The 15,137-nt window shown below is 53.7% G+C and overlaps 1 protein-coding gene across 5 annotated transcripts in view; it reads left to right on the forward strand.

Moving 5' to 3' along the window:
- The window catches only part of PPP2R2C (protein phosphatase 2 regulatory subunit Bgamma), a 247,672-nt gene that overhangs the window by 91,215 nt on the left and 141,320 nt on the right, over positions 1 to 15,137 (forward strand). The window contains exon 1 of one of the 5 annotated variants that reach the window (XM_054553693.2): positions 4,090 to 4,626. The exons of 2 other annotated variants lie outside the window; for them this stretch is intronic. In XM_054553693.2, the coding sequence (XP_054409668.1) occupies positions 4,599 to 4,626 (28 nt within the window). In that variant the 5' untranslated portion in view covers positions 4,090 to 4,598. Of the gene's footprint in view, positions 1 to 4,089; positions 4,627 to 15,137 lie in introns of those variants that run through there. 2 more of the 5 variants (XM_024246123.3, XM_054553695.2) reach the window with 2 other exon arrangements.

A 15,137-nucleotide genomic window follows, 5' to 3' on the forward strand; every position in this document is an offset into this window, starting at 1 on the left:
TTAAAAGTCAAGATGGGGGTTATCTTTGGGGTGGTGTCTTAGTCAGTTTGGACTGCTAGAACAAAAATACTGTAGCCTGGATGGCATAAACCGCAATCTATTTCTCACAGTAATGGAGGCTGGGAAGTCCAAGGTTGAAGTGCTGGCAGATCCTGTGTCTGATGAGGGCTTCCTGATTTGTGGATAGCCAACTTCTTGTTGTGTCCTCATATGACAGAGAGAGAGAGGGAGAGGGACAGAGAGGAGAAGCAAACTCTCTCACATCTCTTCTTATAAGGGTGCTAATCCCATTATGAGGGCCCCACCCTTGGGACCTAATGACCTCTTGAAGACCCCACCTCCTAAAACCATCACATTAGGGGACAGGATTTCAATATATGAATTTTGGGAGTCAACAGCTGTTCAGTCCATGGAAGTGGAGAGAGAGGGGAGTGAGGGAGGCCTCGAGAGGTGGCTAGCGCCCTTTCCTGACTTGGTGGTTAGATGAGTGTTTACTTTGTGGTCGTTCTTCAAGCTGAACAGTTAACTTTTGTGCAGTCGGCTTGGGCTGCCATAATTAACAAGATAGGATAGGTGGTGTAAACAACAGAAATGTACTTCCTCCCAGTTCTGGAGGCTGGAAAGTCCAACATCAAGGTTCTGGCCAATCTGGTTCATGGTGAGGCCCCTTCCTGGTTTGCAGGCGGCCACTGTCTCGCCATGTGCCCCCGTGAGCACCTGGGGAGAGAGTGGGCAAGCTCTTTGGTCTCTTCCTATAAGGGCACTAATCTCTCCATGAAGACCCCACCCTCATGGCCTTGTCTAACCCAAATCTCCCAAAGGCCCCACCTGCAAACGTCATCACATTGGGGGTTAGGGCTTCAGCCTGTGCACTTGAGGGGATGTGGTGCGGTGCGCTTTTCATGCATGTTCTCTCTGTCAATTACAACAAGTTGGGGGCACAGAAGCACAGGGAGACACAGCCTGGTGGGGCCGTCAGAAGGAGTGGAGCATGTAAACCTGCTGAGAAGTGGCAGCGGCAGCGGGAGGTGGTGCCACTGAAGTAAAGGGAAGCGCGTGGTCCACAGGGTGAGACTCATGAGAGCTCAGCATAGAGAGAGGCCAGCATGTGTCCACTGGTTCCAGGAACAGGAAAATCATTCTCATGCCCTCTGACACAAGTTTCTTTTCTGGGGTGGGATGGATGGCAAGAAGCCAGTTTGGAGGGCAGTAAGTGAGGAGATGGCGAGTATAGATGTGCCCTTTGGGCACTGTGGTTGTGAATGGCAGAAATGCAGTGTGCTGGTGGCTGCAGGGACATGGAGTGAGGACAGCTTTTGAATGTGGAAGAGACCCAAGCAGGCTTACACTGTGAGAAGCATCTGGAGAGATGCTGACAAACTTCACCTTATTGAGCTGTCCTCTACACTCACCTTTATAAAATGGCACCTCCTCCTCCCCGTTCCTCTCCATCTCCATCTCCATCCCCGCCTTCATCTCCATCTCCATCCCCATCTCCATCCCCGTTCATCTCCATCTCCATCCCTGCCTTCTCTGCACCAGTCATGGCCCACACAGTACATGCTCACTTTCTGCTGTCCATCTCACCCCACTGGGAGGCCAACTCCATGGGAGCAGAGCATTTCTCTATTCTGTCTTCCACACTACCCTAGTGCTGGGAACATGCCTGCACATAGTAGATGCTCAATAAACATTCCTCATGAATGAATGAAAGGACAGAGAGGAGTCTGTACACAGAGGCTGGGGGTGGCAGGATCTGGAGCTCAGGCTCTGTCAGCAGGGGCAGGGCTGTGTACGGATACAGATGAGGAAGCAGCAGACTGTGTGATTGAGTGGGGGTGAGGGGTGGGCAGGGGGCTGAGGGAGAGTCCTTGGTTGTGCTGGAGGGGGAGGGCTTCCAGGAAATGGAGGAGACAGTGTGGAGGAGCCCAGACACTGCTTGTGGTGGGGGTGGGGCAGGATGGGGTGGTGAGGGGTGAGGAGGGGATGGATGCAAGCCTTGAGGCCCAGTCAGGTTGGAAAGACCACCCACTGCAGGGTCCCCAGCATGGCTCAGAAGCTGAGGAAAGGGATGATGTACTGTGTCAGGCCAGAGTGCAGCTGTTTTCATTGCAGTCCAGGACATCCCGGGAGATGAGGCTGATGCCAGCATAGGGTGGGTGTTTTGGCAGGATTGACAGATGGGGAGAGGGGACTTCTCCATGATCAGAGAGGGAGGCTGAGGAACATGCGGGAGGGTGAGCCTCAGCGTGATAACAAGAGAGCTCCCAGGAGGCCTGACCCCTGCTAAGCAGGACTGCCCACCCTAACCCAGTGAGGCCACTCCTGCCATCACATCCACTTTACAGATGAGGTTGTGCCTGGGCCCCCTTGTGGTCAGAACTTGAACCCAGCCTGTCTTTCTCCCACCATAGCCATTTTGCTGGCCCCAGCTAGAGAGGTGAGGGGGTGTGGACAGAGAGTGGGGGGCTGGGCTTAGGATGTGAGGTGGGGGGCATGTGAGCAGACAGGTGTGAGAGAGAGAGGAGAACATGCCAGGTGGGTGGGGGCCAATGTGGGTGTCAGTCACTTTCCTACGGGGTAGAAAGTGACATAGAACAAGCACATCCTTCTGGCCCTTGCATGGGCCTTGAATGGAGTCCGCACAGCTGGGAGATTTTGGCTTGTTCCACAGTGAAAAGGTGGAGGCTGGGACAGGGCAGGACACTTGCCAACGCAGGTGCTGGCAGGGCCCCAGGGCCTCTCCCCAGGCCAGCTCTTGCATGACACCCTGCAGAGTGCTGGTGGGGCTGCTGGGGGGCTTTCTTCTCATAGGTCCATTCTGGGGATTTCAAAGGCACGAAAGCTATAGCTTCAAAAACTCCCTCTCAGTCTCCAAGAAACCTGAGATGGCATCACCTTCCCTCGTCTTTCCCACAGCCCCAGTCTCCCTGCCCCAACACCTTTGGACTCTCCTACCTCCACTGCTGTTTGGGGAGCTGTCTGGAGTTCCCCCAAAACCATTTGAAACAAGTGGAGGCCATTACAGACCAGCCCCCACCTGGAGCATAGCTCCACTAATGCCTTAGACCCAAGAGCCCCTGCAGCCTTGGTTACCCCACTGCACTTACCCCTCCCAGGCAAGCCACAGAGTCCCTCCCTTTCCAAGAAGGCTCTGTTGAGCTCCTAGGGAGGCCTAATGGTTCCTCACCCACACTTCTGAATCCCCACTGGGGCTTGTGCCCCGTGCAGGGGACTTTGATTCATTAGGCGGTGGGTCACGGTGGAGGAGGTGGCAGCTTGGCAAAACAGGAGGCAAATATTTTTTGAGGGCCCACTATGTGCTAGGCTGATGACCAGAGGGAGGTTCCTGTTTGGCAGAGCCCTGGGTTTGGAGGGGAGGGTGGGGAGGGAGGGAAGGGAGGAGGGGGACGCATTTTCCAGCCTGGTTTTGGATGTACGTAGCTCTGTGTTTCTTTAACTTTCTCACTGATCAGGAGAGGTGGGCATGAGGAGAGATCTCAGAGCCCTGCCTGGGGGAGGCCCAATCACCCCTCCAGCCATTTCATCCAGTTTTGCCTTGTCGGGTGCTGGACCCCCTCCACCAGCTTCTTCACATGTACTTAATGCTCCCAACGGGCCCCAGAACTTGCGCGACCCACCCTCTTCTACTAATGAAGGGGGCCAGTGTCCTTCCCCTTCCCCGAGTCCCCATTCTCCAAGTGCGCCCTCTTGAACTGCGACCCCACTCCTTCCTTCCCAGTCCTTTCTGCCTTCTGCCTGCGAGGCTACCCTGCTCCTGTCCCCTTCCCAGCACCCCCGCTCTTGGCCTTCACTCCCATAACTGGAGCACCTGGGCACCCAAGGTACCCTCCCCCCAAGCTCAGCTGATCACCCTCTCCCCGCAAGCCGGCGGTCTCCTTCCTCCCTCCCCCGTGACGCACCTAGCACCAAGGTGCCCACCGCGAGGGCCCGAGCACGGCGGTGCAGCCTCGGCTTGGGCGCCGGCTCCACCTGCAGGGCCGCGGGGGCGGAGAGCGGGCGGCGCGAGGGAGGGGCCTGCGGCAGCAGCGGCGGCGGCGGCGGCGGCGGCGGCGGCCCCAGCCCGCGCAGCCCGGCTCGGCCCCGGCTTGGTCGGCGCAGCGCAGCGCAGCGCCGCGCGCGTCCCCTCGCCGCCGTCGCCGCAGCCAGGCGCACAGGCACCAGGCCCCGCCACCGGGCGCACAGACGCAGCGCGCACGGGCCGGCCGGGATGCGCGCCTGGGCCCCGGCCCGCCCGAACCCGCGGCCGCCGCCCGCCCGCCGCGCGCTAGCTTGACCGCGGCTCCCGCCCCCGGCCGCCCCCGCCCGTCCCCCTGCCGCGATGCCCTCCCTTCGGGGCCCCGGCGGCCCGCGCCCCTGCTAGGCTGCGGCGGCATGGCCCGCGCGCCCGGCGCGACCTCTGCGGATTGCATCGGTGTGTGGCGGCGGGGCATGCCCAGAGCACCGGGCACGGCCTTCAATGGGCGAGGACACGGACACGCGGAAAATTAACCACAGCTTCCTGCGGGACCACAGCTATGTGACTGAAGGTAACGTACGTGTTGTCTGAGACCCCTCCGGCCGGCCGCGGCGTGGGGATGCCGTCGCACCGAATGCCCTCCGAAGGTTTGGACCGCGCGATGTGTGTCGTGTCCCCCCGCCCCACCCCACCCCACCCCACCCCACCCCATCCCACCCTGCCCGGGGCCCAGGAGGGAGGGAGCCCGAGGGTACCAGCCTCCGCTGCCCAGCGCCGGGACAGGGCAGCGCTCTCCTCCGCGCCGCCCTCCGGGAGGCAGCTTTCCTCTCCCAGGCCAGGTGGCATCCTGATTCGGCCCTGACCATAATTTTTTAAAAGGCCATGCCTGTGGCTAATCTGGTGAAGAAATCTCGGGGAAATTTAATGGTTTAAATCCTGGATTTGCCATTTCAGCCCTGCCCAAAGCCCGCAGAATTTTCTAGGCTGCCCTCTCCCTGGAGAAGAAGAGGGACCCAGGGGGGAAAAAACATAATCCATTGCCAGATCCTCCTGGGAGGCCCGCCTGCCCGGGCCCCTCCCTGTCCTCCAGAGGCAGGGTCCCTGAGTGGGAGGGAGAAGGCGGCTGCTTTGGGGCTGGCCTTTTTATTCCTGGTGAGTTATATTGAGACAGGAGCAGCTGGGCTAACTGTCGGGATTTTCCAAAAAAGTGGGACATGCCATCCCTAACAGGCCCTGTTAAAAATCCCCTAAGTTGGCCCTACAAGCCCAACCCCCACCCTGACCCTTCCCCGAGGCTGGTGGGTCAGCGTCCCTCTCTTACAGGCCTGGAACTTCCAGGGCCCCCTGCTCTGCCTGCTAGGGGAACAGTGGGGACAGCTTCCGTGCGCAGGCAGGGCCCGCGGAGTGACCCCGATGGAGGATGGGGACCGGGAGGTCTGGGCTCGGGGCCGCCTGTGCTGGAGCCCTGCCCGAGTGCGGGGACTGTCAGCCACTAACCCACGGGCTGCCGGCCCGGCCGCAGAAGTGTGCGCGGGTTCCCCGGGTGGGTGCCCCAGTGGGAGGGGCCCTGGGCACGGGTCCCGCGGGGCAGGTGCGCGTGGGTGCCTGTGTCAGGGAGACCGAGTGGACCAGGCGGCGGAGACCGGGCTCCTGCGGCTGGGTCCGCCTCCTCGAAGCCTGGCTCTGCCGGAAATGAGGCCGAGCGGAGCCGGAGCCCCGCGGAGGCCGGGGGAGCGCGGCGCGGGCGGGCTCGGGGCGCCCTGGCCCGGGAGGCAGAGGCTGGGCGTGGGACCTGGGCGGAGGGAGGCTGCGGGGGCCGCGCCCGCTCCCCGCGGGAGAACCGCTGAGTCACGCTTCGCCGCCGGGTGTGTGCGAGAGAGGGGCAGGGCTGCCCGGGCCTCTGGCCCGGTGAGGCTCTGACCCGGCCGCGGCTTTGGGAGGCCCGGGGAGCTGAGAGCGGCCCTTTGTCGCCTGTCTCGGCGAGGCTGAGTCGGGATCAGCGTGGGTCCGGGATGTGGTTTCTGCTCGCAGCCTGCAGCGACAGAGGGTTGGAGGAAGCCGCCGGGTTGCTGGCCCGTGCCTCGGTGGCCTGGTTCGGGCCGAGAGCGGATCTTGGCAGGTTGCCCCGCTGCTCCCAGGCTCGCTGTGGTCTGGCTTCCTGGAGGAAGCCTCTGTTTGCTCATCTTTACGTTGGGGATGATGATGGGTTGGGGCGCAGGGCTCGTTGTGGGACTAGGCGTAAAAAGCGCCATGGTGGACATTTTCAAACATTAATTCCCTCTGCACCCTGCCCGTCCCCTTTTCTTTCATAAATTCACCAGCCCTCAGCAGGGGCCAGCAACGGGGACAGCACAGTTCCGGAGGTCAGAGCAGTGCTATCCAATCCTTCATCCAGACACAGATATTTACCGAGCACCTGCTGCATGCCGGGCACTGTTTTATCCCTGGGGACTGGACAAAGACTCCCTGCCCTTGTGCCGCCTATATTCTATCAGGGAGCTGTGTGACCTTGAGGTCTGTCTTCTCACCAGGGCTCAGTCTCCCCATCTGTAAAATGGGAGTGAATCCTGCCTACAGGGTCTGGGGGTTTCTGTGAGGAGCAGGTGCAATGGTGATGAAGGAGCCGTTCAGAGCTATGCATTGCTAAGGTGCAGCCAAAGGATGCTGAGCACCTGTTGTGTGCTGGGACCTCATACGAAGGTTCACCTACGCCTTATCCCCACCTTTAGATGAACAAACCAAGGCCTGGCCTTGTCCCTGGTCCAGACCGAGTGCCAGTGTGTGCAAGGCATAGGGCTCAGGTGCTGCGGATGCAGAGAGCAGGATCGCAACAAGAAACAATAATAATCATTATAATAGGTAGAATTCTGGCCTCCCTAATGAAAAACACGCTTTCACACTGTTGCATCCTGACTATATTTCATGCTCAGAGCACAGGGAAGGTCACAGATTTGAATGTCAGAATGTCAGATTTGAATCATGTTAAAATCCTGCCTCTGACTTCTGACTGCTGTGTAGCCTTGGACAAGTTACTACACCTTCCTGAGCTTCACTTTCCCTTTGTAAAGGGAGAAATAATAACGACCTTTCATACAAGGTTGCTGGGATGATCAGTGATTTTGCTAATATTGAAAGTGCCCAGCACAGTGCTTGGCTTGTTGGAGGCATTGAACACATGGCATTGTTATTATTTATATGCCTTGTAACTGGAAGAGCCTGTGGGCAAATAGCGGATGCTAAAATTCAGTTTGCGAAAGAACCAGGTGCACAAACTCCTGTTCTACCTGTGGTTGACTCTACACTCCCCCACCACACCCCAGCTACTCTGATCTACTTCCTGTTCCTTGAGCAGGCCATTTTCTTTCTTGCTTCAGGGCGTTTGCACTGGCTGTTCCTCTCCCTGGAATACCCACCTCCTGCGTTTCTCACCACTGACTCTTTCTCATCCTTTGGGCCCCATGTCCAATGTCATCTTTGCCCGTGGGAGCCCTGCTTCAGTTCCTGAGTCTCTTATAAAATCTCAAACATCTTGGGAAGAGTTTAGGTTTTGTTAGTCATTCACATCTTGATGTGAATTCGTCAGAGCAGGTTGGATTTTTTTTTTTTTTTTTTTTTGTGGTGGCAGGGTTGGGGGGCTTACGCTTGACTGGGCTCAACTGCATTGAGGGTTATGGTGATGATTAGGTATATATGCAGGCCACCTGGGGGCACAGAGAACTTTGCATGAATGGGGTCAGGGTGTGGGGAGAGCAGTGCAGCAGATGGGGCCCTGGACCCTGGAGGGTGCTAGGAAGTCTCCATCTAGTTAGATATTTCTCAGGAGCTGGATACAGTTCCAGGAAGGACTCTTCCTGGCTCTGTTTTTTCTCTTTTTGCGGCAGGCCCCAGCACTTAGCTTTAGAGTGAGTTGAATAAGCATTTCCAGACTAGACTGAACTTACAAAACCCATCCATCCTTCCTTTGCTTAGCACCATTTGCCAAGCACATCCTGCCCTGGGCACGTAGTGATGACCAAGACACAGGAGCTCAGCCAAGGGGAGGTGGCTGAGGCTAACCAGGTAGATCCTGGCAGTGACTGAGTCTTTCTGGGGAGCAACAGTTACTCTCATGTGCCTGACACGTAAGGCACTTCCGGAGCACACTTTTCAGCTGAGGCCAGAGGCACAGCTTCCCCTCATTTGAGCATCTCAGCCATCACACACTGTTGGACACTCGTGGTTTTTGCATCTGCATAAAGGATGTACCCGTGTTTTCCTAACTCCCATCCCTGGATGTCCTGCGTGATTTTAGAGTAGTCTGTTTATTCCCACAGAGTTGTCCTGATTTTATAGTTGAGGAAGTGAAGGGTGCTTGGGAATTGCTAAGGTCAGCATGGGGTCCTGAGGCTGTCTGAAAGCAGCAGGCAGGCAGGTTTTCCTTCATGGAATTGTCTGCAGGTTTTGAACTGGTTGTGCCCTGGATACCATCTACTTTCTGCCCAGGAAACCACACTGAAGAGGGGGTGCTGCTTGTGGGAGACTCAGCATTCAGTGAAATCTGCACCCTTATGGTGGACATTGCAGTTGATCTCCACAACAGTTAGTCTCTCTTCTCCCAAGGAGAACACATATATCCTAGTAAGAGATCTCGGGCCATAGCTGGATCTGATCAGTGCAAGGATGATCTCATTCCCCTTGCAGTGACTGGTTCCAGAATGGATGTGGGAGTCAGTTCTGGAGGTTGAGTGGAAAGTAGGGAGAACCGCAGGTAAGTTGGTCCCTGTCTTGTGATGGGAACAAGGAAACCCTGCGGTGGCTGGCAGCCATCTGACACCATGAGGGGAGCAAGTCTTAGGCCAGCACTGTTGATGGCAGGGCAGAGAGTGAGTGAGATCCAGGACATTGAGGCCTGATGTCCAGCTTGCCTCTGAACTTCCAGTTACATGAGCTGGTACTTTTCCTTTTCGTTGTGCACTTTCAAGTCTCTGTTACTTGCAGCCCATAATACCCCAACTCATACAGCCCTGACTGCTTATCAAGAAAACCAGGAGGCTGATCTGTAACCCACAGCTAAGACTCAAGATACATAAAACCCAGAGGGATTTTTGTTTGCTTTCTGTTTTGAGAACCCTCTTTCATTTCACTCAAGTCAAGGTTGTCAATTTCTGGTTTTCCCTCCTCAGTCCTATTGAGGAGGTATTTTTGGCCAGATGAGAGAGCTGAAGATCTGGTGTCGGGAGATCTGGATTCCTCGTGGGTCTGACCCTGGGTCTGTAACATTGGGCAGGTCACACGGTTTCTCTGAGCCTCAGTTTATTCTTAATAAATATAATCGGTAAGTGATGATGTCTATTCTTTAGGGGCCAGAGTTAGACTAGCCCTTAGAACTGTCATCAGACTGGCTAGCCTAACTTCCACCCCAACCTATTGGGAAACTGAGGCTAAGAGGGGGGACATTAGTGGTGGTACGGAGGGAGATTAGGGAGAGTCAGCCTTTGACTTTTGAAAATCAAGATGTGGACTGTTCAGATTCTGTGTTCCTTTCGCTTCTGTTTGGAAATGCCACTTACATAAGCTTCCCTTGGGCTTCACAGTGAGTGTGGGCTCCATTTCAGTGCTGGGGTGCCCTCCATCAAATCACATCACTTTCTGAGCCTCAGTTTCCCTGCACCGCCTAGTGCCCTGGGTTGTCATGAGGCTGTAAGGAGCCAAGAGCATGTGGACTCTGAAGTTCTACACGTGTAAAAGGCAACTGCTGTCAATTTCCCCAAACTGTAGTGTAGGCCAGCTCCCACGCCCCTGCTGTAAGCAATGTGCTCGTTTCTTTTTAATCAACCCAAACTTAAAGCTTGGTGCAGTCACAGAGCAGGATTTTTCTCATTTTCTTTCTGGAAGATGAAAATCAAATTCTAATAAAATTTTTCCACTCCATCTCCTGACTGTTGTCATTTGCTACAGTTTTTAGTGTTTATCCTTAAAGCTTGCAGAGCTTAGGGATGTTTGGTAAGAAGTGTTTAGGCCTTGAGACTGGAAGAGCCGCTGTATGAAGCGCTAGGCTCTATGGAGAGCGTGGTGGGGAGTAACAGAAGGACAGTGAACTCCTGCGAGTCCACCAAGCAGAGGGACATACTCGCAGCAACTGGGGTATTTCCTTCCAGTCTTTTTTTAATGCCCGTGTCTGTTTTTAATGAAAACTGTAATCTGTCTGTATCAACAATTTTGAAGGCTACTTTTCTAGTTTGGCATGAGATTATAGGAATTTTCCAGGGCTTTGCTCCAGGGCTGGCTTCATGGATATGCAACCCGTGTGGTCATCTAGGACCCCACACTCAAAAGGACCTGTGCTTGGGTTCATGCTCTGCTGTTACTATCTTGAAATTTTTAAGAATTTCACTTTGGATCCTGTGTTTTGTAAGTGAAGTCTGATGGGATGGGGGAGCCTGGGAATGAGCAGAGGGGTATGTGCGGCAGGCGAGTCTGTGGCTCCCACAGCACACTACCCTGTGTTCACTTGAGCGTCTGAGCCCCACGCACAGTGGACAGCTCATGCACCTTCTCAGTGTGTCTGTAATTTCACAGGCAGGGGCCGTGCTTTCAACTGACGCTCCAAGGCATTGATGTTCTCATGCAGTGACTTCTAAGAAACATGAATGACGCAGGAACCCTATGGTGCCCTTCTTAACATGTGTTACGTGCCCATATTTGCCAATTGCTGACACTGAAAATGATTACACAGAAGGGAAGGGAAAAAGAGGGCACCCATAGTTCCTTTTCCTCCTAGTCCTTCCTTGTTTATTATTGAACCAAGGGTAGAGGGTGTTGGAAGAATGTACACATACCCAAAATGAAATAAGAACAGTTAAGTTAGTTTTCTCTGCTCTGGTAAGAACAAAATCCATATGCGAAATATAACTTGTACATTTCGGTGAGTCTACATTCCAGTTACATGCTCTTATGTTTGCATTTAAAATTGGAGGTGCACACTAGAATGGTGAGTGATGAAATGCATGCTAACAGTTTAAGCTTTTTTTTTTTTTTTAAATTTCAATTGACATTAAACAGCAAATAACGCCATGACAAAATACGGAAGACATGAAAAGGCTTTGTATCTTAGTACCTTTAATGATGCTTTTCCTTTGCTTTTTGAACAAGGGGCTCTGCATTTTCATTTTTCCCTGTGCCCCACGAATTATAGGGTTAGCCCTGCTTTGCTGGAACTCTGGGTAGGGTGAGCTCCTTGGCCCCGCCTTCTACCCCCTTAGCTTTTGTGATTGGTGGAAATGGTGAGAGCCTGCCATCCATTGGGCAGCTCTTCCCTATGGGGAGGGGTTACAATATTAAACGTCCATGCTCCTCTCTCACCCATTGGGTCCATGGGCCTCTGACTTCCAGGTTGCTCTACAGGGGAGAGGCCAACAGTTCTCTTATTTTACAAGCTAGATGTTAGAGCTACCTCTCCCCACAGGACCAAGGGGTGGGGAGGTAGAGTAGGGGTCCATAGCTCTTTTTTTTCCTACAGGTTTACCATTAATAAAGCAGATTTTTTTATTCCTGTCTTGCGGCCAATGTTTTCTGTGTAATCCCAAGTCCCAGCAAGGAAGAGGGGTGACTGGTTACCTCGGCCCCGCCCCCAAGTCACACAGTACACGTATTGACAACCATCATTTTATTGGCTGCATACTATTCCTGTGATAAATGTGTCATCATTCAGTAGTTCAATTAATCATCTCCTTATGGCTGGATATTTAGTTCCCTCCCTTCCCTCCTTCCCTCCCTCTCTCCCTCCCTCCCTTCCTTCCTTCTCTCTCTCTCTCTCTCTCTCCGCCCCCTTCTTATTTTCATAGCTAACACTGCAAGAATGAACACCATTTGTGTGTGTGAAGACCCGCTACTCCCGTTCTTCCCCCTTAACCTTGGAATGATGCTCTTCAGAAGGAATTCCACACGTGCTATTTCATATAAAGATCACGAGCATTTTTAATGTTGTTGACACACATTGGCAGATTATTCTCCAGAAAGTTTCTCTCTTTTACCACATGCTGATCAACATTAGGTAGTCTAATTTGTTTGACCTTTGCAAATATCAAAGATGAAAAATATTTGTTGTAATTCACGTCTGCATACCAATGAGGTTGAACATTTTTTCCTTTTGTTCAGCGGGTATTGGCTGATCCCTGTTATGTGCCAGGGTGATATTAGATTCTAGACATACAAAGTTGAAGAGCAAGGCTGTGTCTGCCTTGAAATGTGGACTCTCCTCTCCCAGTGTCTTGGGTGCCACTGAGGGACCTAGCTGCTTCTCAGGAGAGAGTCTGGAGCTGCTGGAGGAGTCTGCACATCCCTCAGCACCCTGGGGAGTCCTGTTAGTTACACAGGGCCTTGCAAAGACAGACATCTCACCATTAAGCCCTTGGGCAGAATGATCCACGTGGACTTTAGGATGAAATAATTACAAACCAAACACAATAGCCATTATTATGATTCACCATTTATTGGCTATGTACTATAATACTGTATGCTGCACATGAGGCTGCGTGCATCTCATTGGAGATGCCCCAAACCTGATGTTGTGTATATTATTTCCCCATTTTACAGAGGAGAAAACTGAGGCTGAGGTGCTTGCTCAATGTCACATGGTTTGTAAGGGACAGAGCTGAGTTTTGAATGCAGCCTGCCAAACCCACACTCCTGACTGCTACATTAATTGGCTGGGACCCACAGGGCAGGAATAGGTGGCCTGTTCAGTTCTGATTATGCGCCACACTTAGGAGGTTTTGGGATTTGAACTAGACTACCTGGCTTGGTGCTCTTGCTATCTGTGTTGTGATGAAAGGCAATTGAGAGGGGTCAGCAGGAGGAGAGACTCCCTTCACAGCATAGGTGGACGGCAGTGGCAGAGGCCACAGGTGGACACGTGGTCCAGGGACTGAAGGGCAGGTGGCATTTCCAGGTTTGGGGGTGATGATGTGCTGGGACATGGCATTCTAGCGCATTCTGGGCAGGAGGAATGGTGTGTGCAAAGTGGCATAACACTTGTCCCCTGACAGTGTCCAGCTCCTCTGCTTGAGACCAGGAGGCAGTTAGTTAGTTGCCAGCAGGCCCGGGAGCAGGGCACACCTGGGAGCCCCTGTGCGCCCAGGACGGGCACTGCCCTCCTTGCACAGTGGGGGCCATTGTCCTCCAGAACCCGGAGCTGAATGTCCCATTGAGGCAGAACAAAGGCTGCTCAGAGGTTCCCAGCTGGGGTGTGGGCTGCCCCAAGCAGGGATGGGATCTCCAACTGCAGGCCAAGGGCCTCCTCCATGCTGGCCTGGCCTCCTGCAGCCCCACCCCCACCCCTCCCCAGGACCAGGACTGTTGCTACTAGAGGCTGGACCTGGGCTTGGACTCCCAGGCCTGTGCTCTGGGGTCTGGCACAACTGCCGCGCCCTTGGCAGCTTCTTCATCCTCTGGGCAATTTCCCCATCTATGAAGCAGAGAGAGAGAGAGAGCTCCCAACCAGCAAGGCTTTCAGGCAGAATCGAATGAAATAGTGCACACTCTGTAGCTTAATCTCAATAAAAGGGAGCTCTTTCATCATCATGATTAGCTTCTGAATGTTTTTTTTACAATTTCAAAAAAGTTTTGATGCAAACTTTCAAATTTGTGCCACTTCTGGGCCAAAGTGTTTAAGAAGGGAGTGCACCTTCCCCACTCCCTCTTTCCCAGAGAAGGGAGAGATGCCGCTCCCTGGAGCCCCTCATCACTCTGTGGAAGGGACTGCTGGCCAACTGTTACAAGAGGAGAAACTTCTTTGCATTTGTGAGAAAATAGTCTATTGAACTGCTTCCAATCTACCAAGATCTTGCTGTACTTCCTTCATTTACTCTCCCCTGCTTTTGGCTGAAGAATTTTTAGGCAAATCCAAGACTCCTGTCATTTCCCCGTTCCATCTGCAGGCATCTCTGAGTATTGAGGGCATTTCTTATAGCCCAGTGCTGTTATCCCACCTCACAAAACACATGCAATTTCTTTGTTACCTAAATTCCGGTCCATTTTATGAACGTCCCCAGTTGTCTCAGAAATGTCTCTTATGATTGGGTGGTTTGGCCCAGGATCCAAAGTCCGGCACCTGCGTTTGGCTGTTATGTTTCTTGTCTTTTCTGACCTAGACTCAGCCTCCATCCCCTTTTCAGGCCACTGACTTGTTGAAGACATTCGTTATTATTTTATTTTATTTTTTTTAAGATGGAGTTTCACTCTGTCGCCCAGGCTGGAGTGCAATGGCGTGATCTTGGCTCACTGCAACCTCCGCCTCCTGGGTTCAAGAGATTCTCTTGCCTCAGCATCCTGAGCAGCTGGGGCTACATACAGGTGCCCACCACCACACCTGACTAATTTTTGTATTTTTAGTAGAGACGGGGTTTTACCATGTTGGTCAGGCTGGTCTTGAACTCCTGACCTCAGATAATCTGCCTTCATTATTATTTTAGAGATTACAGTGTCACTCCCACTGTCCCTAATTTGTGCCTGGATTCCATTTGCCCTGTGGGTCTGGAAGGCTGAGAGGTGGTTGCCGGGACCTGGGCATTGGCCTTGGGGCTGCCCCTCTCTCCTCCAGGACCCCTCTCCGCAAAGTGGTGCCCTCGCCACTCCCTGGCTGAGTGATCTTGGGCAAGTTGTCCAGCCAGGCTGTGCCTGGGTGACCACATCTGAGCTGGGGGTGAGTGTGGCTGCACCATCCTCTCTGGGATATGGTGGGTGTTGAATGAGATGGTGCATGCCACGTGCTCCATGGTCCTGGTGCCTGCGAGTCCCTGTCTTACCCCCATGATGGGGATGTGGCAGGAACTGGGGCAGCCACCGCCTGCCCACACAGTGCTCACTTTCTGTAGGGGAGACACCCCTCAGCTAGTCACTGTATACAGCAGGACCAGCACTTTCTGAGGGAAGAGGGATGTTCTCTTGGGAAGTCTGGTTGCTGAAGACAGTTTGTTACTCTGATTAATACCAGTTACAAAGAAACCCCCACATTCAGGGGCTTGATGCCATAGAAGTTTATCCCTTTGTAACAGTTCATTGTGGATGATCCCAGTTGGCCCAGGAGTCTCTTCCACAGAGTGATGAGGGGCTCCAGACCTTTCTCATCTGTCAGCTCCCATGTCCTCTCCATTCTCCGGGGAAGAGGGTGTGGGGAAGG

This window comes from Pongo abelii, chromosome 3 (assembly GCF_028885655.2).
Source record: "Pongo abelii isolate AG06213 chromosome 3, NHGRI_mPonAbe1-v2.0_pri, whole genome shotgun sequence".
NCBI lineage: Eukaryota > Metazoa > Chordata > Mammalia > Primates > Hominidae > Pongo > Pongo abelii.